The sequence below is a fragment of the Mus musculus genome, chromosome 9, assembly GCF_000001635.26.
Source record: "Mus musculus strain C57BL/6J chromosome 9, GRCm38.p6 C57BL/6J".
In the NCBI taxonomy this organism is placed as follows: Eukaryota; Metazoa; Chordata; class Mammalia; order Rodentia; family Muridae; genus Mus; species Mus musculus.
Window position 1 is genome coordinate 63,691,255 of NC_000075.6, and position 26,060 is coordinate 63,717,314.

The following is a 26,060-nucleotide window of genomic DNA, read 5'->3' on the forward strand; positions in this document are numbered from 1 at the left end:
AGGAAGAGATCCTGTTCTTAGCATCTTGAAGGTCTGAGTGACCTGAAGGCCCTAGCCTTCTTCTTTTCCAAGATGAGAACATCTCAGCCAGAATGGTTTTTCAGGTGCCTTTCAATGGCTGCCTTAGATACCCAAAGCCTACTTTACTGGGCAGCAGAGACCTCACATGAGCTATGCTCTGTGCTAACTGACCTTTCAGCCAGGGTCCTTAGAGATTATCTTGATGGTTCTTTTTTGAGATAGGCTAGGACAACTGTAGTTGTCTCAACACTTATCAAATTCTACAAAAAAGTCAAGACAAAACACTGAAAAGCTAATGCCAGGGCCCAAGAGATGGCTCAGCATGTAAAGGCACTTGCCACCAAGCCTGAGGGCCTTAGTTCAGTCCCTGGGACCTGCACAACTGAAGGAGAACAGACTCCCCTGCAGTTGTCCTCTGACCTCCACCAACGCATTGTAGCACCCATATCTATCTATCTATCTATCTATCTATCTATCTATCTATCTATCTCTATCTATCTATCTCTCTCTCCCCTCCTCCTCCTCCTCCCTCCCTCCCTACCCCCCCCCCCGCTCTCTCTCTCTCCCTTCCTCTCCACCCCCCAGCTTGCTCTTGCTTCCTCTCTCTCTCTCTCTCTCTCTCTCTCTCTCTCTCTCTCACACACACACACACACACACACACACACACACACTAAATAAAATGTGAAAACAACAGATTTCACATCTTCCTAAGTAGAGTCAACTAACTACCTTGGGTTAGACAGGTCATGAGGGGGACTTAATCACCCCTGGAAGGAGTTAAATTTTCAGCTGGGTTGTCTCCAGGTTGCTGTCACCGTGCCAACACCAACAATGATGCTTGATACCTGACTTGTGCACACATAGTCATCTGGAAACAGTTCCTGGCCAGGCAGGGAGTTCCTCAGCTGCCCTGACTGGGAAGGACTCCTGTGAGAACCCTGCCATGTTTGCAAGTCGATCTGTGATACCAGAAGGCTTAGCCCTAATGTCCTGTAGGGGAGCAGGGTCCCAGGGACCAGAAGTGCACAGCCCTGTCATGGGTATGGCTTCTGCTGCCCCATATGAGACTTCCTCCAGGAATAAGGCTTCCTGTCCTCCAAGAGTCCTGACTCTACCCAGGGAAAGATAAAGCTGGACATTTTTTAATAGCCTTCTTTCTGGTCAGCAACTCTGCGGACTGATGGGGAAACAGCCCAAAAGGTGTGTGTGCCTGTGAGGGGTTTCTGACTCCCCACCCACCACAGTTATTCCTATGTGAGCCTCTATGGAGCTGCCCCTCTGGGACTCAGCACCTCAGTGTTTGTGCATCTGAGGTTCAAGAGCAGAAAAGAGGGACTTCACAAAAAGGCAGCATAGTCCTCTCTAGGACCACACTAACAACTGTGTTTCCTCTGCAGTTTCAGGGAAGCCCTGGACACATAGTCTTTGGCAAGTTCTCCACACTCCAAGAAGAAGCAAGATAAATGGGCCTGGTAGTGCAGGTCATGAAGTTTGTCTGTCCTGGAAGCTGAAGCAGGAGGATCACTAAGCCAAGTGTTGCCTGGGCTACAGAGCACCTTCAAGGCCAGTTAGGCAAACCTGTCTTAAAAAGTGAAAAGATGAGTGAAGATGTAATTCAGTGGTAGAGCGCTTGCCTAGCATGAGTGAGGTCCTGGGTTCAAAGCTCAGTCTCTCTCTCTCTCTCTCTCTCTCTCTCTCTCTCACACACACACACACACACACACACACACACACACACACACACACACACACACACGATAGTCTGACTTGCTATCCTGGCCTCACAAACATTCTGACCACATTACCAGAAGAAAAATCAGATGAGAGAAATTAACAACCTCAAATAAGACTGGTAATGGCTAAAATTACACCTCTTAAACATTTGTTGAAAATAAAAAACAGACTGAAGTAGCAGATTTCTTGGCAACATTAAGAACTGAAAAAATTGACCAGAGAAAAAATAAATTCCACAAGGGGAGGGGGGGAAACGCAACACAAAAATAAGAAGCAGCCAATGAGAGCTACTGCCCAAGTATGGACAAAAAGAATTGAGTCACACAGAGATAGGCAAGATGGTACCCAGGAAAATAGGATTGCCATGAAAAAAAATTCCAGAATGGTAGAAGCTAAAAATCAGTATCATCAAAGACGCAAAAAGGAACCAAAGCTAGGGTGATGGCTCAAGGGTAGACAATGTGCAGTACCTCCCAGACTCTGAGTTTGACTCGGATGAAAGGGGAGCACATGATGCAAAGAATACCGAGCCCAGTAAATTCAAAGAAGAGACTCCAGAACGATTTGGCTGTGGTACACTGAAAATGGCTGCGGTATTAAGCAGACCTGTAGAGCCCAGGTCCTCTGGCTAAAGTGATGATACTCTAAAACAAATAGAAGAATCTACTAGAGCTGACATGGTGGTACAGGTCTGCAATCAGGAGGCTGAAGCAGGAGGATTTGGAGTTCAAGGCTAGTCTGAGCTACATGGCAACATCATCTGAAAGGAGAGACTTCTGTAAGCTATCTGCCAAGGAGAGCTGCAGATAGGGAAAGGATCCGGCCTGGGGAAAGAGGGAGTAGGGGGAGAGAGAGAAAGACAGAGACAGACAGACAGAGAGAAAGACAGACAGACAAGAGTTGAAGGCAGCAAACATGGAAAGTTAGGGCCATCTAAGGCTTTTGATACCAGACATGGAACTACAGGATTTGTCATTTGTCCTGCTGGGTTTCAGTTTTGCTTTGGTCCAGTATCTCCTCACTAGGCTCTCATCCCTCCCTTTTGGAAAAGTAGTAAATATTCTGTGCCCTTGTATGCTGAAGAATGCAATCTGCCCTTTGATTTTACAGAAGGTTACAGTTAAGAGATTGTATTGAGTCTCAGGACTCTAAAATAGTCTTGCAACTGAAAGAACACAGTGACATGGCCATGAGCCTTGGGATGTGGGCACTAGAGTGTGCTGGTTTGAATAAGATGTCCACCATGGTCTTGGGCATTTATATATTTGCTCCCCAGTTGGTGGGTATTTGGGGAAGTTCAGGAGGTGTGGCTTTGCTGGAAGATGTAAACACAATGGACTAATCCTGGAATATATATATATATATATCCTTATGATTGTATGTATACACACATGTCTTGGCACACATGTGGAGGTCCGAAGATAACTTGTGGGGAGTTGGTTGTCTCCTTTCATCATGTGGGATCTGGGGATTGGACTCAGGTTGTCAGGCTTGGTTGCAAGCTTCCTTACCCGCCAAGCCATCTCAAAAACCTTCTCGGATGGAATTTATCACATGAAAGGCATAAGTGGCCCTGGGAATTCAAAAGGGCACAACCTCAAACTGATTTTCAATTAAGTAGAAGTATGTGTGGTTTTGCACATGTTTTTGTGTGTGTACACGCATACACACACTGCCTATTTCTCTGCCTCCTAAGAGCTGGCTGATGAACATATATATATATATATATATATGTTATATATATATATATATATGTTCAATATATATATATTATTCAAGTTCACCAAGGAAACAAGAGTTCAGGAACTGAGGCCACTCTAAGCCTTTACGGTACTTACTATGAAGCAAAAAAGACTTGTGAATTTTCAGTACCAGTCACCTCATACTCACACTATAGAGTCACATGGCACAAGCCAGTCAAGGGATAGGGCTGCCAAGGCCCTTGCTATAGCCCTCTAATGGCTCTGTGACAACAAAGACCTAGGGCATCGAAGACCAGAGAACAGTAAGGACCACTAACGTCCAAACACAGATGCACAGTCACAGCTAATGAACCTGAGGCCCATTTCCTTCAGGGCAGTAATAGAAGGGTATGCCTTCAGGAAGGGAGAGGCAGGCTTCTTAAAGGAACTGTGGACTTAGCCTTGAGCAGCAGACATGGAAGGGGGTGACACAGACTAGCCATCCTATTGTCCCCACTCAGGTGAGGAGCACACCTCACGATGAGACCTGGTGCTAAACACAAAGTCACCTGCACACCAGCACACAGGAGACAGTGGCTGCTGGAGAGCATGGCCTGAACCATGGCTCTAGTCCTCACTAGCTGTGTTACTCAAGCCAAGCTACCCATCCCCGGATCTGTCAGTTGCCTCATCTAGAAAATGGGAATGCTGGGCTGGGAGGACCGCTGAGACTATAAAGTGCTTACTGTGCAAGCATGAGGACCTGAGTTTGATCCCCGGGACCCACAGAAAAACAAACAAACAAACAAACAAACAAACACACACACAGGTGTAATGCTGCGTCCACCTGCAATGCTGAAGGAGCCGGGTGGATCCTTGGGATTCCCTGGCTTGCCACTCCCGTGGAGATCTGACTCAAAAATGAAAGACCCTGACTCAAAAGATGCAAGGTAGGGAGCTAGAGAGATGACTCAGTGGTTAAGTATCCTTGCTGATCTTGCAAGGAACCCAGGTTCAGTACCCAGCACCCACCTGGTGGCGTACAACTGCTCCAATTCTAGAGATCTGGCGCCGTCTTCCGGCTTTCTTAGACACACACACACACACACACACACACACACACACACGGTACATATATGTGCATGCAGAAAAAGCACTCATATACATAAAATAAAAATTAAGTAAATTAAGTAAAACCTTTAAAAAGAAAAAAAAAAGATGAGTCACAGTGAGGTTGTCCTCTGACTTCTACATGCATGCACACATGTGGCTGCACACACACACATACACACACACACACACACATACACACAGTATAAGAAGAAAATGAGAAGGTTCAAAGAGAGCATTGTGAAGTCCCTGCTGCTCTTCCAAGGGTTGTTGGCAGAGTGATGTCTTTAGGAGAATGCCTGGGTCTGTCTCGTACCCCTACAGCCACAGGCTACAGGAAAACCAAAGCCACTCTTGTGCCTCCCTCCCATCTACTTCTGCTAGAGTTTGGTGTGTAAATCCCCAAAGGTCCTCCCAACCCTGTTCTAATTTGTAGTTAATTACAAGGAACCGTACTGACATTCATGGGGGTGGGGGGTGTTCACAAATGGAAAACACTAATGACTTTGTAAATTAATTTCAGATTTTCCCCATCGTTTCTGGCAATAAGACCATATTCTGTTTTCCCTCTCATTGTTTTTTAGAGGCAAATGGGAACATGCCCCCCCCCCCAAAATACATTTAAAAAATTCCAATTAAGTTTTTCTGGAAAACCAACAATATCTTATTTGGCATCTGGGGGCAAACTTACTTCAGAGTGAGGAACATTACAGATGTAAGTTGGGAACCACCCAAATGGGACAAATGGGATGCGGCTTTCTTCTAGTGAGGAGAGAGAAACATCTAGAAAGGCTTTTCCCATTTCCACGAGCAGTTTGGCCAATGCTTCTATACAGACCGCTTATCTCAGCAGCCAGTAAGGAAGATACCACACAACTGGTGGGGCTGATACATCCAGTCCTGGTTGTCACACTGAATAGGTTGTAAGAGAGCTGGACACTGAGTTACAGGAGAGCAAGCAGGATCGAGGGGGAGTAGGGGCTGCGGCACTGCCAGAGGAAGGAGGAGGAGAAGAGAAACGCCCCAGTAAGCAACACAGGATGTCCCAGAAATGAGAGGCTTAGGAAAGTCCTGGGTCAAGGGTGAAGGAGTTACATACAGACTCTGTCCAACCCCAGAAAGAGTGTACTAGAACAAAGAGACACTGCAGCAGGTTGCCAGGAGTGCTGAATAGGGGGCCTGGCAGCTTGCAAAGAGCCAGTCTCTCACGGGAACCGTGCTTCCGGGTCACTCGGAAGGTTAAGTACAGAATGTCATTTACTCCATGAAGCAAGTGAGCAAGGGCAACAACCCCAAACCTGTGTGTGCATCCTTTTCTGAGACAGAGGCACAGGAGTGGCCCCTAGCCACATAGCTGGTGAAACAGGTAATAGACCCAGTCAGGGCATCTCCCACAATGCCTTCTGCTCCTGACCCTTGGAGCCTTCCTGCAGGGACCCTGCAAGAAACACTAGCTGGGGCTGGGGATCTAACTCAGTGGTCCAGTGCTTGTCTGGCTGAGTCCTGGGTGGAGAGAGGAGAAGAAGGGATGGGTGGGAGAAAGGGGAGTAGGAAAGAGGAGGGGGCAGGAGAAAGGAACGACTAGGAGAGGTAGGGGAGAAAAGAAGAGAAAAGAGAAAGAGGAAGAAGGAGGAGGCAGGAATTAAAGAAGGGAGCAAAGCCTGGAAGAACAAGGGAGGAGAAAGGGAGGAAGAGGAGGGAGGAGGAGAAGGAGGAGGGAGAAGAGGGAAGGGCAAGAGGGGAGGGAGAGGGAGCACTCCACTGCCACTAGCTGTTCTACCTTCAGTCTCTTCACAAGGGGGCCTGCCGGGCTGGGAGTGGGCGAGGGCTCTCAACACTCCCCAGGGTGGATGGTCCCTACAGTTTCATTGAAGGTAAAACCATAAGCTGTCCAAAAGACCCTGCAAGGGCTGTGGGGACAGAATTATTCACCCTGGGAAGGTTCAACTCTCAACACTCACTTCCCGTTCCCTGCAAGGAAAGCTGCTAAGTGCACACAGGGAGATAAGGCATGCCCCTGTCCTCTCCACTCCCTCTCACAGAGCCAAAGGCCCGCTAGTCTCTCCCTAAGATGTCTTCCCACTGTGTAGCTGCCATCTCTACGTGCAAGATTATCCTGTGGGCAGAAGTTTGAAAAAGGTTCTCCACCAATTGGCACCAGCTGTTACCTCTGTAAAAAGTAACTGCTCAGGGTCTTTCAGAACCCAGGGAAGGCTGCAGCCTGAGCCTGCTCTGTGCTTGAAGGGAGAGGGACAAAGAAACGCTCTCAGGGGAGAGCAGAGAGATGCCCTGAGTGGGGGCTCCCCCACCCCTTCTCTGTCCTGTTACTACACCAGCCTTAGCCAGGCAGGCCCTGAAAAAGCATGGTCTCCCATGCAGGCTGACTCCTGAAGAGGAGGGTGGATTGGCCATCCCTGCCCTATGTCATACTTGGTGAGGGCCTGACCTGTGTGGTACCGGAGCCTGTGTCAGGACTAGTATCCAACCCATGGGAGGATGGGTGAGGGGCAATGACTAAAGCTCTGGAGAGTTACCCTGTGAGTTCTATAGTCTTCAGAAAGCTACACATCCCCAAGCACTGGCCAGTCACCCCCCATCCTCACCCCCATGCTAGAGGAGGACTGGAAGGAGCACCTCCACCTGACTCTGGTCCCGCACATCCGGATCACTGTGATGGTTCTTAAAAACCAAACAAGCACAATGAAAGACCCAAAAAGCCTGAGAATGTCGCTCAGTGCCCAGACTTCCTGTTGGCTGATGGCTCTGTAGGGAGGGGGGCGGGGAGGGGAGGGGAGGGGAGGGGAGGGGGGGAGTCAAAACTCTTAGCCCTGAAGCCCCTCCCCTTCCGGTCAGTAACCATCAGTCCTGGCAAGGGACTGGCCCCCTGAGCTTCAGCTTCCCATGCCTATAAAGGGGTGGATAAGGCTGCTGTGCATTGGAAAATACACTGGGGCAATATCTGCACAGGGCAAGTTAACAGGCCAACTGTCTTGCCCAAAGCACAGCCATTAAATTCTTGTTGAGTGAGTGGGTGGACAAGTGACCATGCAAATACACATGCATTCAAGGGCTTGCTCAATCCCGCCCCCACATTCTTGGAGGTTCCCCAAGCAGAAAGTCCCGCTGCTTGGAGGCTCCAACATGCTCAGGTGGAGGGGAAAGTACAGCCAGCTCTCTCCACCTAACCCTCCTCTCTTCTGCCTCACACCCTAACCAGCTACCTGTAACCCAGCCCAGCCAAAGGCTAACGAGTCAGAAGCCTCAATCAAATGGAATGTCTTTACCTGCCCACTGACCCAACCGACGCAAGCTCAGGCCTTCTGAAGCAAGGACGTGTCAAGGCTCTGGGTTCTACCACCTGCACCCTGACACTCATTCTAAAGCCCTGGGAAACTACATGCAAATTTGCTTTCTCTGGGCAGGGGATGGAGGCAGGTAAACATGAGCTAGGTATCTATCTGGCTTTGGAGTCAGCAGGTCCTGGCTCAGCTCCCAGCTCTCTCTATGTGGCCTTGGGAGAGCTGCTGAGCATTTTGAACTCACTTCCCCATCAGTCAAATGCACAAGGCAGGCAGGCAGGCAGGCAGTCAGCCAGCCACTAGCCGGGCTACTGGGAGGACAGAATGGAATCACCGAAGTTGTGTGTCCAGCTCAGGCCTGGGACACACACACACACACAGGTGCATTTCCTTCCTCCTTTCCTGAAGAAAACAACAAGCTCCGAATCCCACAGGACTCCCCGCTGGCTGTGTAACTCAAGTGAGCCACAGCCTCTGGGAACGCGCCTGCTACCCTCCAAAGAGCTGGGGACACTAGCAGGTAGAGTAGATGCTACAAATATACTGCACACTACAGTGAGCCCCCTAGCCACACATGGCTACTGAGCCTCAGTTTCTCTGGCTGGAGCCAAAATACTTATTTACTTATTTGCTTGTTTATTGATTTGTTATTTTTAATCTTAGGTGCATTGGTGTTTTGCCTGCAAGCCTGCCTGGGTGAGGATGTTGGATCCCTTGGAACTGGAGCTAAAGAGCTACCATGTGGGTGCTGAGAATTGAACTCAGGACCTCTGGAAGAACAGCCAGTACTCTTTACTACTGAGCCATCTCTCCAGCCTAAAGGCAAAATACTTAAAATAACTCTATAACTCACACTATATTTGTCTATCAGACATCCCGGACTTAGAATTCTCAAAAACCATTTCAACAATAACAACAACAACAACAACAAAAACCTTGCATATAATTCTTTTCACAGATCAAGAGCAACCTCTTCTTGTTCCATCTAGCCCAAGTGCCTGTCAAGATACTCAGAAGAATCTAAGAAAATCCAAACATTGTGGAAATGGCAAGTCGTCACCATACACCTGGGAGAAAGTCAATGGACTTTGTCCATACTAGCTTCCTCGACCCTCACAAACCCCACCAGGGAGTCCTATCCCTTCACTAATACAGACTAGAAAAGCGGGGGAGGGGGAGCTGGAGAGAGCACAGCAGTTAAAGGCACTTGTTCTCACAGAGGAGCCAGGTTTGGTTCCCAGCTCACAGTCACCCGTAACTCCCGAGTCTGAGATCTAAAACCCATTTCTGCCCTTGGCAGGCATCTGGCACACACATTCAGGTAAAGTACTCATACGCATAAAACCTCTTAAGGAAAAAAAGAAAAGAGAGGAGAAGAGAAGAGGAGAGGAGAGGAGAGGAGAGGAGAGGAGAGGAGAGGAGAGGAGAGGAGAGGAGAGGAGAGGAGAGGAGAGGAGAGGAGAGGAAAAAGAAAAGAAAAGAAAAGAAAAGAAAAGAAAAGAAAAGAAAAGAAAAGAAAAGAAAAGAAAAGAAAAGAGGGGCTAGAGAGATGGCTCGGTTAGGGAAGTGTCTGTCACACAAGCATGAAGGCCTGTGTTAGGATCCCCATCACCCACATGAGGGCCAGGGGCAGCACTGGACCACAGAGGTGGGTCCCTGGAGCTCGCCTGCTTGCTGGCCCAGCTGGATTAATGTAACATGCTCTAGGTACAGTGAGAAACCCTGTCTGAAACAATATGGTGGGACACACACACACACACACACACACACACACACAGAGTCAAGGCTCAGAAAGGTTAATGACTTGGCCAGTGCTGTAGAATGGGTCAGGAGCAGAAGACTGGGATCCAAACCCAGTTCTGATTCTCATGCGCATGCCCTTCTTCACAGTGCATGTAATGAAGCAGGCAGCCCATACAGCATTCTCTACATTACACATAGCCTACCTAGTAAGACTTCCAATACCCACCCCACCCGCACAAAAGGTTTCCCAGCAGGTCAAGAATAAAGACCATAAAAAAAGAGTCCATGTAGAACCATATCCACAAATAGCTGGGCCTCGACTAGCTCAGACTTAGTCATATTTCCTAAGTGATGGGAAAGGCACATTTTATTTTATTGCCTTTGAACTTCTCTGCCAGGGTACTGGGCAGAACCCAAAGGCAGAAAACCTGTGAGGCATAGGGTAGGTAGATATACAACCAGCCAATGAGCCACCAGTCCAGTCAACCCCATTGTCCAGGCAGGGACAATGATACAACTTCTGAGACTTGAGACCAAGGACATACACAGGACAATAAGAACCCTGCAAAAACTGTACTGTCACATGGCCGGCTGAGACTGAGTGGCCTACTGCCCTCTGCAGGCCTTAGTGCCCAGAAGAGCAGAGACAGGTGGCCAGTCACCTGTTCAAGGAGAGGACCTGCCTGAGGAGGACCCAGGACTGAGGACTAAAGACAAGCTCTTTTCTTTTTAAAGGTGGTGTCCGGCAGGCGGAGAGGGAGGAGGAGGAAAAACAAGACGCCAGTAGACGTTTCCCATTCAACCTCAGACAGGGTAAATATTTGCTCGTCCACTGTGAGCTTGGCTCTGAGAGAATCCTCAGCTTGGCCGCCTGGGTTCACACTGGCATCTGGTCTTGATTTGAGGCCCAAGGCAGCCAGTGCTTAGCCCATGGCACCGAGACCAGTCTCCTGCTTTGTCTGAGAGCTAAATGGATCCCACTGGACAACAGTGAGAGAACACCCACCAGAGAGGCCCTGTTGCTCACACACAAGCACCAGGCCATGCTGGCAATGAGGCGGCCCATGTGGGCTGTGCTCATCTCTTCCCCAGGGAGCTGCATGGGAGGCGCATGGCCTCCAACTCCACCACGAAGAGCCTAGGACAGAGCAGACACACACACACACACACACACACACACACACACACACACACACACACACGCCAGTGCCACACCACCACTGGAGCCAGCCACACTATCCACAAGCTGAGGGAGATCTATTTCCTGAGGGCCTACTGTGTGCCAGAAATTGCTTAAAGTTTTGAGTGACAGCCATGGATAAGACTGGAAAAAAGTCATCTTTAGGGAGTGGCCATTTAACACAGAATGACAAATTATAGTATTTTCATGGCTGACACAGGTTGACCGTCTGGAGCCCAGAAGTCTGGGGTCCGGACACAGTGTCTTGGATACACCCCACCACTCGAGAGGAAATGAGGGGCAGGAATCACAATTCATGCTCCAATCTCCTGACGTGTAAAGAAGGCTTCAAGAACATCTGGCTTGACACCCCTTGACAAGATGGAACTAAGCTCCCAAAAGGCCTCGAAGGTTACCTGTACTCACTCTAAGGAAGTGACATAAACTCTGACACCAGAGCACCAGCACGCACAGAGCTAAAATGAGGAAAGACGAAACCCAAACAGCAGCCCAGGGACTCGCAGCTGTCCATCAAAGACTGTTTCCCAGGGACGAACGCCCCCACACGCTGGCCCTGCCAAGACAGATAACTCTTAGTCAAGCAAGTTGCTTAACTGGGCCTGTGTGTGGGTTCCCAGGCCGTGGTCCCACCCTGTGGGAACCCAGCATGTGGGGCTCCCACTTAAGTGAGCGGCTGGAATCAATCGCCCCTCGGCCGCAGCTCTTGCCCACAAGTTGCTCTTCTGGTCAACGCGCTTGAGCTGAGCGGTGACCTAAGCCAGCCCAAATCGGCTCGGCAGCAGCCTCTGTCATCCTGCTTCAGTGAGCACAAGGCTCACATTTCAGACCATTTGCTCCCTTGGGCATGGCTCAGAGGACTCAGCTGTCTTTAAAAAAATGCTTTTCATATTTCAAATCAAAAATAAATACCACGCACTCTGGAAGCAAGCCATCACAGATGTCTGCTGAACTATAAAAGTGAAAGGGGCCGAGAAGGCTGAGAAAGTGGTGGGTCATGTTCCCCTGCGCTGACTGCCTCCGTCTACAACGGGATGGAAGAGCAGGACTGAAGCTCAGGTCACAGGCTCGTGTCTGGTGTGACCAATGACAATAAAGGGGGGGGGGCACATATTCGTACTAGTTGAGGAAAGCATGTGCCCTTTGGGCTTATCCAGAAATGCCACCTCACAGAAGGTTCCTGCAAACACAGTGGGAAAAAGAGTAGGTGGCTGGCACAGGAGCTCGTGGGCTCAGGTGCATCTAACAGAAGGGGGGGAGGTCTAGCATCAGGGGCTGGGTCAGCAAGTTGCACAGAGGTGTGCCCAGTTATCCATCCACAGACGTTCACCAAGTTTACTTCTGGTGACTCCTGACTTCCTTTATTCTGCCCTTCTGCCCTCTTGGCTTCCCTAGTAGGTGCCCACAAGAGCATGGTGACATGCATTCTGGGAAATGCTTGGCTAGGTGACTTACACTCAGTTACTGCCACACTGCATTCTCTTCTATGTCAGGGCGGGGGTTTGGGGGTGCTGTGCACATATATGGTATAGCCTCTGACTCCTGAGGCTACAATGAGCAAATCAACCAGAGATTACATCATACACAGGAGAAAATGACAAAGCCAAGAGATGCATAAACACAGGGTATCGGACTCCGTCAGCACAGTGTGGCATCGTCTGTGGGCACCGTTTGGCTCTCCAGTGCACCTCAGTGAAAAAGCTTGTGGTCTGATTTGTAATCATGGCTTGATTGGTGTTTCAGATACTTGCTGGTCTGTGGAAGCCAGCATCCCTGTTCCCAAACCTCACAAATGAGGCTCCAAATCATTAGGAAGTATGTTCTAAAATAATAAAAATATAATAAATATGTAAACCGGTAGAACACTATTATTCTCTGGGTAGGATTGTATGTGCTCTGTTTTTATTCTACAGGCATGAGACTCAGGTGTTTCCACATCTATATCACCTGACATGTGTGTGTGTGCTCGAGAGTGTGCTATGACAGCCATAACATAACCAATGATGGGACTTCTTTTCAGCTCCATTATAATCTTTGAGGACAGCTGTTATGCATACAGCTTCTCCTTAGCCAAACATCATGATGTAGCACACGAGGGTAAATTCACAGTACCTGTGCTTTGCAGTGGTCGACTCCTGGTTTGACTTGTCCCTCAGCTTCTTGCTAGTCAGTGGGAGCCAGCCATCTCAATTTCCAGACTTCCAAGATGAAGTTTCTGGCTCTTTAAGGCCAGGCTTGGGTTCCCACCTTTGTCAAAGTCAGGGTCATCTGGCTACCAGCCTTCCCGGCTGCCCTTGGACGTCTGCCCAGCTCTTCAGATGCCTTCACTTGGGCATACAGTAGTGAGGGGTTCAAGGCCACATGAAAGCTGAAATCATATGCAGAACTTCACACTTTCTATTTCAGCAGACACAGGCAAGGCTCTCAATCTATGGGACCTGCTTGCTGACCGGCATAGCCTATCCAGGGGGTGTGACTGGGTATAAAGGTATCTTACACTCCCAAGGACAGAGAAGTCCCTTTCTTTTCTGGAAATATTCCCAAAATGTACCATCTAATCTCTTCTCAAAGATTTCATTTTCTCTGAAGGTACTAGATTCTTAGATTCTCTCTCCCTTTCCTCTCTCTCTCCTCTCTCTGTCCCCGTCTCTCCTCTCTCCCCTCTCTTCCTCTCGCCCCCTAGTCATTGTGTGTGTGCATACACACACATGTATATACCACACATGTGGTTCCTACTGGTGCATGTGTGTATACATGAGTACATGTATACATGAGTACGTGTATGCACATGTACACATGAGTATGGTGGGAGGCCAGAGGTCAACTCCAAGTGTTGTTACTCAGAAGCGACCCACCTTCTTTTTTAAACAGTTTCTGGGGCTGGAGAGATGGCTCCACAGTTATGAGCAATGGTGTTTTTCCAGAGAACCCAGGTTCAATTCTCAGTAGCTACTTATGACACTCCACAGTCTATATCTATTCCAGGATGTTCCCTTTAGGTATTGTGGGCAACAGACGTGTGTGTGTGTGTGTGTGTGTGTGTGTGTGTTTTAGAAAGGCTATTAGCTGTTGGAGGCCTTCCCTCAGTGGCAGCTGGGTGGCTGACAGCTTTTTGTGTCATTTCATTCACTAATGTTCTCAGCATAGATAAGAGCCTTTGGCCGGCCTCATTGTGGAGACTGAACTCAAGCCCTTATCCTGGGCCTTCACCAATGAAGCAATCTCCCAGCCTAGGGAAATAGATTGTCTGCCCATCTGTTTGTCTGTTTCAGAGACGATCAATCCTCTGTTCCTTGGGCTCAGGATAAAGTGAATGTTTTCCCTGCAGAGATCAACAAGTCTTGAGGCACCTGGCACCCTGGCACTCACTGATCCTGGCTTCATTCATTCATAGGACACGGCCTTTAAACAAAAAAGGTGAGAGCCTAACCAGCACTTCAGCTGTACCTGCAGTACACCTAAAAGCTGGGACAGGGGAGCACACATTCCTCTTTCCCAGGCTTGCTGGACACCAGAGGACATTCCTATCATACCTGTTCTCACGAGTGGTGGGACCTGCTAAGAGTCTGTCCACTCTAGCAGTCCAAGAGTCACCGCAGAAACATACTTAGCCCCATTCTTTAGGGACCTTCAATGTAAGTCCAACCTAATCACCCCAACTTTGGGATTCAGGGGCTAAGCACCTGCTGTGCACCAGATGTGGTGCCAGGACAGGACTGCTGGAATGGGGGAGGGGTGACGGCAGCACTGTCACACAGTTGCCCTGTGATGGGCCTTACAATATGCCAGGAGTGGGGGCTGATCTCTGAAACACATGATTTGGTCCTCAAAACCAATTCATGGGATTTGTCACCTGATTCAGGAATGAAAAAAAAAAAAAAAGATTTGTAGAATGCCAATGTCACAGCTGGCAGTCTTATGGCTTCCTCTTCACAGGGCAGGGTCTGGACAGAGAGCTACCCAACCCCCAAAGCCCTGTTCCCTCCCCAAAACTATCCTGACAGATCCTGGCTTAAAATCGAAGCTAGGAGCTACTCTCTCCATCCACTTACTTCTCTGGGGCTTAGTATTTTTCATCCCAGAACAGCAGATATTTAAGGAGACTTCCTCTGGTTTAGTCATAGATGTTTTAGGGAGACCTAAGGAAATCAGACGTCTTTCTGGTGACCTTAGAAGCTGAATGGACAAGGGCCTGCTGTCCTGCCTCCTTCGTGAATGCTCTCATCAGCATAAGAGAGCCTGAGTATAGCTGCCCCTGACTGAGCAGAGCTGCCCCTGTTCCAGCTCTCCCTCCCCACATACTCTCCCTCCTGCCCCTCTACAGCCCTTCACAGTTTCCAGGAGCTGCCCATCCAGGGCAAGGCAGGGACAAAAGAGAGCAGGGGACTAAAGTGTCCTCAGAGATGATAGGCAGGCTGGTGACTGGGGCCGGAAGTGCCAAGGGCCCTTGCTGGCAGCCAGCCTGCATCACAGGCTGACAGGAAACAGGAGAAGACAGCACTGAGGCCGCGTGGAAATCCCCACCGGGCTCCACGCCGGGGTTGTGACTCAGAGTCCTAGGCAGCCGGAGAGCTACCCTCCCACCCCAGCCCCCCAGGCAGGGTGGAGAAGAGGCCACAGGAAATAGGTCACTGTATCTGTGCACAAAGATGCAGGGGCCTGGCATCCACCAAGCTACAGATGCCAAGATGTGGGGCACTGACGAAGGGCATGGATTCAGGGACCCTGGGTCCCCCTGCAATCCTGAGACGTTCCTTTCTAAAGGGAGAGCTTCAGCAGCCGCCGCAGAGACCCACCCCTCTTTTAAAACCTGCTCTTCAGAGACTCAAGGAGTCCGTGAAGGATGGATCCTACCATCTACCCAGAGGCCAGACAACTCCACTCCACAGAGCTCAGCCCTCTCATTCCCCAGGATGGGCTAGCTGGCTCTTCAGGAGATCCCCCAAGAGACTGCCCAATGCAGTCACCATCCTAAGCAGGGACCTCTACCAGGTCTACCCTTCAGTCACAATGGCCGTGTGTTACAGAGGTCACATCTTTTGCTTCCAAAAAGGAAACAAACAGGATTCAAAAATAGAAACACTTTTTTGTTTAAAGGCCGTGTCCTATGAATGTTATGAGACTCAATGTCAAGGCAGGGGCTTGAGATACAAGAAATTCATCCCTTCTCCGATCCCCTCTGACACCCTAGGGAGCTCCAGGCCCTGGAAAGTGCCCAGTTCCTGACTGTGACATTGACATGATCAATTTCTTTGTCTTTATTTTTCTTCAAGATAGGGTCTCACTACACAGCCCTAGCCGGCCTAGAACTCACTGTGTACACCAAGCTAGCCTTAAACTCACAGAGATCCATCCACCTGCCTCTGCCTCTATCTCTGCCTCCGAAGCGCTTAGAAGAGACACATGTACCATCACACCTATAAAAATAAAACTAAAAGCTCAATATTGGACTGACAAGGTGGCTCAGTGGGTAAGGACACTTGCCCTGACTGTCGTCACCCAGTGGCCTCTAAGTAACGACATTCTTCTGGGTACCCTATGACATCAGCACCATTGCTCTGTCTCTCTGGCCAACCCGGAACTACTTCCACTCTGTCCTCCTGGACCTGACCTCAATCCCCCAAGACTCACAGTGTCTCCCTCATCTTTGACCTCTCCAGGAACTCTACATACATCCACCCAGCACCAGTCCAAGCTCCAAGTGATGGGTGCTGCACACACCTCTGCTGTGCCATGCACATCAGCAGGTATTGCACATGCCTGCACTGAGCCTTGCATATCAGTGCTGGCCTCAGAGAACACAGTAGTGAACTAGAGATAGGCCAGAGCTAACCTGGCAGGAGCCCCGGAGGTACTGCAACACTGGCAACAGGGCTGTGACATAAAGCCTGGCTCATGATGGCAGCACCCAGGCAGTAGGATGCTTGTGACTTTAAGACGATGTGTGCGGTACCCACACATGCAAAGCTGAGAGATCAAAATCTCAGCCAGATGTTGTCTTATTAGTTTGCTCTGAGATGGGGGTCTTATGTACAGAGATGAAGAGGCCCTGGAACCTGGAGACCTCTCACATGTGGTCAAGCTGGCTCTACACCTGGCAGCCAGCTGTTTCACAGCTGTATACCACACCCCACACCAGCTGCCTAGTGAAATGCAACTTGTCTGACCGGAACTCTGTTTGGTGCTTTTTGTGATTGTATTTGATTTCTTTTTCCACCCAAATCTTAGGTGAGCACACCGTGGGTAAGGGCTTGAGTCTGTTAATCCTAGATCTGCATGTCCTCATCATGGGCACTGCTTTGTTGGCAAACACCAAACCCAGAATGGCCATTTCTCAGCCAAAGGTACCTAGAGCCCTTATCTGACGGCGGTAGCGTGTACTGTGGTGAGAAATGACTCCACATGGGCTACACCCCACTGCCATGACCACAGCTGCTAGTGTACAGGGTGCTCTCCACGGTGGTTATGTAGCCAGCACCAGATCCTTGGCAGGAAAGTGTTCAGTACCCCACTGAAGCATGCTGAAGAAGATGTTCCAGAACCTTCCCTGGAAGACCCAAGCATAAATCCCCATCTGTGTACAATGCTCTTTGACACAAGGCTTCCTGTGTCCCAAACTGTCATCAAACTCAGGCATATATGGGCCCAAGGATGACCTTGAACTTCCGACTTTCCTCCTTCCGCCTCCTGAGTGCTGGGATTACAGACATGTGCCACTGTGCTGGACTTATGTGGCATTGGAGATGGACCCAGAGCTTTGTATGTGCTAGGCAGGAACTCTGCCAACCCAGCCTCACCCCTGCCTGCAGGATCACTTAAACAGGGTCCAGTGTATTTCCAGGTCCATGGATACTAATGCCAGATTTCCATAGAGAAAGTTCTCCCCCATGGCTTAGAGAGACCTTCCTTTAGGGACAGGAGATGCAGGCATAGAAACTCAGTCTTCCTCCCTTTCCCTCTCCCACTCTCTCTTTCTCTTCCCTCCCTCCCCCCTTCTCTGTTCCACCTGCTCAAAGCCCACCAGTGTGGCCTAGTGAGTGTGCAGGAAAGATGACATGGTGTGGGCTCAGAGTGCTGCTTGCGGGTGCGCTGTTGGGCCAGCAAGGTGGCTCAGAGGATGAAAGTGTTTTCCATCAAGTCTGAGTACTATCCCTAGGACTTACACGGTAGAAGGACAGGAAGAACCTATACCCACTCAGGTTGACCTCTGGCTTTCACAGATACACCTGCACACATTCACACACAGAGATAAACATAATGAAAAAGGTTGGGGCTTGGTTGGGTGTTTGTTTTTAGTGACAGATGAGCTGGGGAGACAACTCAGCAGTTAACAGCACTGAACTGCTCATGCAGAGGACATAGATTTGGTTCCCAGGACCCATACCAGGTGGCTCACATCCACCTGTACCACCAGCTCCCTAGGATCTGGTGCCCTCTTCTGGCCTCTGCAGGCACTGCATGCACATGATGACCATACCAACTAACAGATACAACACACAAGCACACACACTCACACACACACACACACACACACACATTTATTTTTAATGAATGAGTTGAACTTTTGAAAGCTAGGGTCCTGCTGGTTATCACAGCCAGCACTCTCTGACCTTCACAGTCTTATGTGAGGATAACCGGGGGTCATCACCCCCTGGAGGAGACCAGCATCGAGGAAAAATATCTAGCTTGAAGTCAAAAGATCCAGATCTGTCTGCTGCTGAGCCTTTTGACTGATGAGTGTCTATAAACACTGTGTCCTCAAAATGGACTATTATTTTACCCTGGGACCCCGTTAACCAGCCCAGCCATGGCCCCAGTTCCCAAAGGGTAGGCAGAGATGCATGGAGGAGACAGATGCCCATTTGAGTGGTAGGAGGACCCACGCAGACAGAACTGGGTGTAGTCCAAATTGGCTTCCTGGAGGAGGTGAGCCTGAGGATTCCCAGGGAGTTCACAAGCTTTATCAAGATAAACAACAGCTATCTCTCCCCTAACACATCTGACACACCACGCCTCCTGTCACACGGTTCTACGGTAGCTAGCTGGCTGACATCCTGGCAGCTGAGTAGCTACCTGGCTTCCAGCTTCCTAAACACCTACCCATGTTCTGCTTGCCTAACAGACAACCCACCCCCAAAGGGAGCCATTTCTGGTACCCAGAATTCCTGCTGCTCCCTAGATGCTCCTCCCCTGCCTACCGTGACCAGCTGGATCTGAAAACATTCCTCTGGCAGTGGCATCCTTTCTTCTGAGTTCAGCACAGCACAGCTCAGCACACAATGTCAAGATTTTCCTGTTATGAATGACGCCCTGAACAACCATGACTGCTCCACTAGCCCAGCTCTTGTGTGGCACATCACAGACATGATGATGGCAATGTCCATACCACCCTAACAGATGGATGTGTTGGGTAGTTTTTGTTAACTTGCCCCAAACCCAGGTATAACTTGAAGAAGCACTTTCAACTGAGGAATCGCCTATGAACATGTCTGTAAGGCACACTCTTATTTACTAAGTGATATAAGAAGACCTAGCCCACAATAGGCAGTGCCATCCCTAGGCAGATGCTCCTCAGCTGTCTAAGAGAGGAAACTGAGCGAGCCAGGAGAACAAGCCAGTAAAAAGTATTCTCTGTGGTCTCTGCTTCAGTGCCTGCCTCAAGCTCCTGCTCTGACTTCCCTTCATGACGGACTATATCCCGAAAGATGTAATAAACCCTTTCTCCCACGTTAGTGAGCACTGGCATCAGAAAGCAAACTGGAAGAGCAGGGCTTACTTTTAAGTATACTCTTATCAGTATGGGTCAAAAAGCTCAAGTCTCTCATCTGAGGCCACATGGTTACTCTATAAAAAATACTTCTAAGTACCTTGTGAGGCCAAATGTAGACCTGCACTTTAGGACAATACACCCTGAGGTGGTTTGCTCCTTGTGCCCCAATTATGGGCCTAGAGCCACACAGCCATTAAGTGACTGCATGGCTTTACTCCCGCTAGGAACAGCCACCAACCACGGCACCCTGTTTTACCTGGAGGCTACTTCTCTGCCATGCTCTCTCAATCCCTGCCATGCTCCGACCCCAGCAATGCTCTGGCATCCAAGAGAGGCTCAGAGAAGGCCTTCTGGGGCGACTCAATTGGTGGAGTACTTACTTAATGTACACAAGGCCCTGGGTTTGGTCCCCAGTGACACATAAACCAGAAGGTGATAAGGCACCCCTCAAACCCCAGCACTCAGGAGGTGGAAACAGGAGGATTGGGAGTTCAAGGCCATCCTTAGCTATATAGTGAGTTTCAGGTCAACCTAGACTACACGATAGTCTGTCTCAAAAGGCTCACTGAACTCAATCGAACAAGAGACATGAGAAAGACACTTAGAATCCTGAACACTGCTCACCACTGGACTTCTCAGCCCCAAAAGCCCCATTATCTGGTGACTCCTCACCCTGTGGCTCCAGCGCAATGTCCCTCCCTCAGGAACCCTTCCTGTCAGGCTCCCTGTCTTCCTGTCACTCAGCTCCTGAAGTCAGCCACACCACCCCCAGAGAGCCTCCTTCTCACTCACTCCTGTAAGCAGAGCCCAGAACCCCATTCAGGGGTCAATAAACAGGACAAGGCCTGTGACTGAGCTGCCAGGGATCTGATGACTGCCACCCATCACTCCAGCAGAGGCTAGCCAGATGTCATCATTCCCCTGGGAACTGTGGCTTAAAGGTCACATGTCCCTCCCCTGGGCTGGGGGACGTCCTTCAAGATGATGACAGAAGTGTCCCTCGGGGGCCAGGAACACTCATTCCTTGCTAGATTCTGTGTCAACCAGAAGAAATCTCAGAGGTCTGCCCAGTTCCCGGAGCACATGGAGGCCAGATAACTCACTTGCTCAGCATATTTCTGTCAGAAGCAAGGCCGTTTGTACCGTGTGACTTTCTTCTAGGACTTCTGTTCTGAGAATACCCGCAGAGAAAGCTGTGGGCGAGACGCGACATGTGTGGGAGAACAGGTGACTTTCCTATGGTTGCGTCTTCTGGGTGACACTGAACTATGACGTCCTGCAGGCATTCATTCAGCCAGGGTTCCCGAAAGCTGTCTCCTCACACCCATGTTCTCAAGGAAGGCCTGAGAAGAGAGTGTAGGCCCAAGAAAGCCTTTGATTGACAGCTAGATGCATAACCCTTGACAACCGACTCCACACTGTGTGGATGGGGGTTAGGGATACTCACTCTGCCTTTTATTCAGGATTGTGGCCAGACTCCATTGAAACAGGGATGTGAGCAGATCTCTAAAAAGCCACGGGGAGTCCCTAGATATGGGATTATTATGAGGCTCTGTTGGCTCTCAGGCCCACATGGGGGCAGTTTTGGTCAACAGCATCAGCCATGGAGGAGACTGTACCTATCCATTTCAAAGTCCCAAGCAAGGAAAAATGCTGGCCTCTGACAGGACGTACTCAGTTAGCAGACTGCATGGCTGGCACGAACGAAGCTCTGAGATCCATACCCAGGACCACAGAGTCAGATGTGGAGGTACAGTGCCTGTCATCTTAACACTTGGGAGGTAAAGACAGGAGGATTAGGAGTTCAAGGCCATCCTCAGCTATATAGTAAGTTCTAGGCTAGCTTGGGCTCTATCCGAGACTAGGTTTTTTGTTTGTTTGTTTTGTTAAAAAATGTTTTTAAAAAGGAGAATAGCCAAGGAGACCATGGATCCCAGTCAAAGGAGTCAAAGTCAGATTCTTTGCTGAGGTCACACTTTTTCTACATGTCACTAGCCCTATGACATAGCCACACTCTATCCATTTCCTCAATTGAAAGGGATGAAATACTTATGTGCCCCACCCCCACCCCCTGGCTAGAGATCCATCCCCATATCTACTAAGGATAAAAAGGAGATGCTACCAAACAAAACAGCAAAGCCCTGTTTCCCGGGGACTGGGCCACCCACAATGACGGATGTACTGAGTTAAAGGCTGCTTGTTCCCTGCCCCCAGAGGCCTGTCTGGGTGGCCTCTCAGCCAAGTGCCATCCCCGTGCCAAGCACAACCAGAGGTGGCAGTGGCCCCAAATCCGTGAGAAGTTGGCCAGCTTGGGCCAGGACCTCCCTCACACACACTGGCTTTTTCCATCAGGCAGGGAAAGTGGGAGCAGGGCAGAGAGGCACAAGAAAGACCCTTCAGTTCCGAGAAGGATGGGCAGAGCGAGCCACCAGCATCCTGGGACAAAGGTGCATACACCCAGCTGACTGTGTGCCTACGCTGTGAAGTAACTGAAATGCAAGGCAAGGCAAGGTTGCCACTTCTACCTCCAACTGGTCCCAACTGGTCTTAATTAGCTTCAGCTTGGTGACAGAAACAGATAGGGAAGCAGCCAACTGTCTGAACTGTAGAATTTACTGTAGTGAAGATACTTTACTGTGTGCGTGTATTTGTGTGGGTGTGGGTGTGTGCATGTTTATAGGTCAGAGGACAGCTTTCCATCTTCTTTGAGACAGGGTCTCTTGCAGTTGGCCACTGCTCACACCAGCGTAACTGCCCCACAAGCTTTCAGGGAATTCAGTGCCTGCTTCCCATCTCTCTGTAGGGATGCTAGGATCATGTATGTGTGCTTCCGGGTCTTGGCCAGATGTTGTTCTGGGGACCTGACTCAAGTCCTCAAATACAACAACTGCTTTACCTCAGACTGCACCCCCCCCCCCCCAAGCTCAGGGGAGGAATACGGAGCATGTGAGGGAAAGAACATCTTACACAGAGCTGTCAATCTAGAGGGGAGGGGCAAAGAAAAACAGAACACTTGTGGTTTTTAAAAAAGATCTGATTCTAGGGTCTACAGGAGAATCTTGATGTGAGCAACACTGGGTACTAACCTCTCACACTTCACCTTACTCTCCTCTCTTTCCCTTGACTATACAATGTATGCATACATATAATTGATTTGTACATTTGTACATACATACATACATACTATATTTTTTAGCATTTCTGCAAATCTTTCTCTTTTTTTGGAATGGGTAAATTAAGAAAATCTACACGTAGGGGCTGGGAGACACCTCAGTGGTTACACATGCTTGTTGCTCAGGTATGAAGACCTGAATTTAAATGCCCAGAACCCCCCAAAAACAAAATTAGATACAGTCATGGGCCCACTTGGAACCCAGGCACTAAGAAACAGAGACAGCTGGGTTCCAGGAGTTCACTGAGCAAGACAGTAAGCTTCCAGTTGATTGAATGGGGGTTGGGGGAAAGACCCTGTCTTGTGGAAATAAGGCAGAGAGGAAAAGAGACACTCAGTTTCTTGCTCTCTCTCTCACATACATACACACACACACACACAATATGTATGTATATATGTGTGTGTGTGTATGTATATATGTATGTATATATATATGTGTGTGTGTATATGTGTGTGTGTGTGTGTGTGTATATGAATAAATATACCACACAGGTAAAAAAAAAATCTGCACACATACACAAATACACCAAAGAAACAAAAGTATATAGACAAATAACCACATAGGCAAAAAAAAAAAAAAACCAAAAACATATTGTGTGTGTGTGTGTGTTTATATACGCATATATTTTACAGTTGGCCAATACTACAAAGCTATAGTTACCAAGACTGGCAGAGAGCAGATGTGGATGGTTGAGGCATCTGAACACGGAAATCAGCCCCTGTGTATGTTGTCAGCAGTCTTTCAACCAAAGGGCCAAGGTAAAATTGAGTGGGCGAAAAACAGTCCTCTTTAAGCGCCTGGCAATTAAATAGACATTGTCAGAGAGGAAGGAAGGAAGCTGAGTTCTGGCGTGACGTATTACACAGAAATAAAGGCTAAGAGGTAGAGCTGAATTAGAAATTTCTTGGGGAAGAAGTGGGGATAGACCTTTGCTCCTGTGAGTTTCAGAAAAGTGAAAACAGATTTATTATTATTATTATTAGTTCAGCAAAATCTCTGGGTGTCAAAGTCTACCAGGGAAGTAAAAGAGAAAATCCACAGAATGGAGGGAAAAGTTCACAGCCTCTGGTTCAGAATGCACGGGGACTTTCATGGCTCAAAGACAGAAGACAGACAGACAGACCAGTTCATTTAAAGTGGGTGGCAGGTGAGGAGCTACCCAGGACCTTCAGCCACCAGGGAAATGCAGATAAGAACAGTGACAAGGTTTAACCTCACATCCACTAGGATGGCTAAAACAACAGCAAGTGTCAGCAAGTGTGGAGAGACTGAAACCCTCACACATCCCTGATAACCCACTGCTAGGTATCTACTAAGGATAAATGAAAAAACATGCAAGAAATAAGGCAGACACATAGCTGTTACAGTCTTATTCATAAGAGCCAAAAGAGAAAAAACCACTCATCTGAAAAACTGACAAGCAAAAGGTGATAAGCCTCTGCCGTGGAGTACTATATGGTCACATAAAAGAATCGAGGCGCTGCCGATGCATACTACAGCAAGCTACGCCAAAGATGCAGGTCAGAAGAGCGTGTGTTGGTGAAGTCCACAAGCCATCCTGAAAAAGACAAATCCACGGGACAGAAAGAAGGTGACGATGCCAAAGCCAAGGAGAGGGGTAGGAGTGACTTCTGGGGGAGTTCTGGGGGAGGAGTTGTTTTAATGGTGAAGGAAATTAATCGGTCAGTGCTGATGGTTGTCCAAACTCATTAGCACATGGAGCGTCCGTCATACTCTGAGGCTGTTTCATGACAGACAGGTTACACGTCAGCAAGGCTGTCAGTGTTTACAGTCTTGTGTCCTGATGTGCGTGCATGTGTGTACACGTTCGTTTCAATGCAGGCGCATGTGTGTGCAGGTCATCTGAGATGGTCTTTTGGTGTTTGTTGCAGCCTGTGCCTGTGACTTTGCAGGGACAGCTCTAATTTTACCGGGGTTACGGATAAACACTGCATCTGTCTGCAGGTAGACTCAAGTTATCTGAACTCAGGGCCACACCTATAATCCCAACACCAAGGAAGCCTTGACAAAAGGCCAAGGTGAACTTGAGGCCTGCCTGGGCTATCTAGCAAGATCTGGTCTCAGAAAAGCAAAAGCACTTGGTACCAGCACCCCTGAAGGAACATACTGGTTCCAGACAGGGTAGCCTGTAACGGAGCAGTTCTGGGGGGAGCAGCTCTTGCCTGCATGAACACCACCAAGGGATGAGCGAGAGCTTGTTTTCCAGAGTTGAGCCGGGTCCCCCTCTGACTGCCCTGGAGAGCTGTGGTTTCAAGTGTGGAGGAGGAGCTGGCTATGTTGAGCCATCCTGATGGCAGCCCTGCTTCCTGTGGGGCCACAGCCTGCTGACATCACTGGCCGGCTGAGAGTACTCAAGGGGCATTTGATGTCGCAACTGCAGGCAGCACGCGGGGTCATGTGAAGTTCAGAGCTGGGTTTTCTCAGCCCATTGACTTTTACTCATCCCGTCCATGAAGCATGTTTTTTTTTCCTTTCTTACCCCCATTCTCCTTTCCGTGTGTGTGTGTGTGTGTGTGTGTGTGTGTGTGTGTGTCTCCTGGCTTCCTTTCTGAGCCCCCATATCAGTGTTCCTCATTGGCACAAAGGCATTCTTCCTACTTCAGAGGACTCTAGCTCTGTGCACCTCCCCCCCAGAAGTCAGAGTCTCAAGGCTGCCAGAAGTTAGTGGGGCTGCCCCTGCCCCTCCCACTTTACAGATGAGGATCAGGGGTCCCAGGCACTTGCCCTAGGTCACCCAGCTTCCGTCAGAGCAAAATGGCTCCATTTTTCAAACCTGCTACCGCAAAACATTTTTCCCTCCAGGCAAGCATCCCACAGGAAAATCGTTCCCACGTGCAAAGAATTCACAATGGAAATCATGTCTTTCAAACAGCCTAGCAGTCAGGATTCCCAAATGACGTTCACCCGCCTTTCCGTCAACAAACAATTACCAAGCTATTACTCTTGAGCAAGTGCTTTGAAGGTGAACAAAAAAATCAATCCATGGGAACTGATAAGCCAGTTTGCAAAGGACTACGGTGGGCTGGGGAGATGGCTCTGCAGGTAAATTATCTCCCACAGTCATGAGGCCCTGAGTTCAATTCCCAGCATTCACATAACAGTCCAGGTGTGGCAACTCGAGTCGCCCAGCTCTGAGGAGACAGACACCAGAGACTACTGGCGTGTGCACACGCACGCACGCACGTACACACACACACACACACACACACACACCCCTATGCATACAGAATAGTGTGCCTTGGTCTATGTGGTATTATATTAAGTTTCTTTCTCCTTAGTGTGGGTTTTTCTCAACCTCAGGGTCACTT

The 26,060-nt window shown here is 49.1% G+C and overlaps 1 protein-coding gene across 2 annotated transcripts in view; it reads right to left on the reverse strand.

Annotated features, from left to right (window-relative positions):
• Smad3 (SMAD family member 3) overlaps positions 1 to 26,060 on the reverse strand; it is a 111,229-nt gene that overhangs the window by 44,489 nt on the left and 40,680 nt on the right. The window contains exon 1 of one of the 2 annotated variants that reach the window (XM_006510819.3): positions 20,662 to 21,005. The exons of the other annotated variant lie outside the window; for it this stretch is intronic. Within the exon in view, the coding sequence (XP_006510882.3) occupies positions 20,662 to 20,771 (110 nt within the window). The 5' untranslated portion in view covers positions 20,772 to 21,005. Of the gene's footprint in view, positions 1 to 20,661; positions 21,006 to 26,060 lie in introns of those variants that run through there. 2 annotated transcript variants of the gene reach the window in all.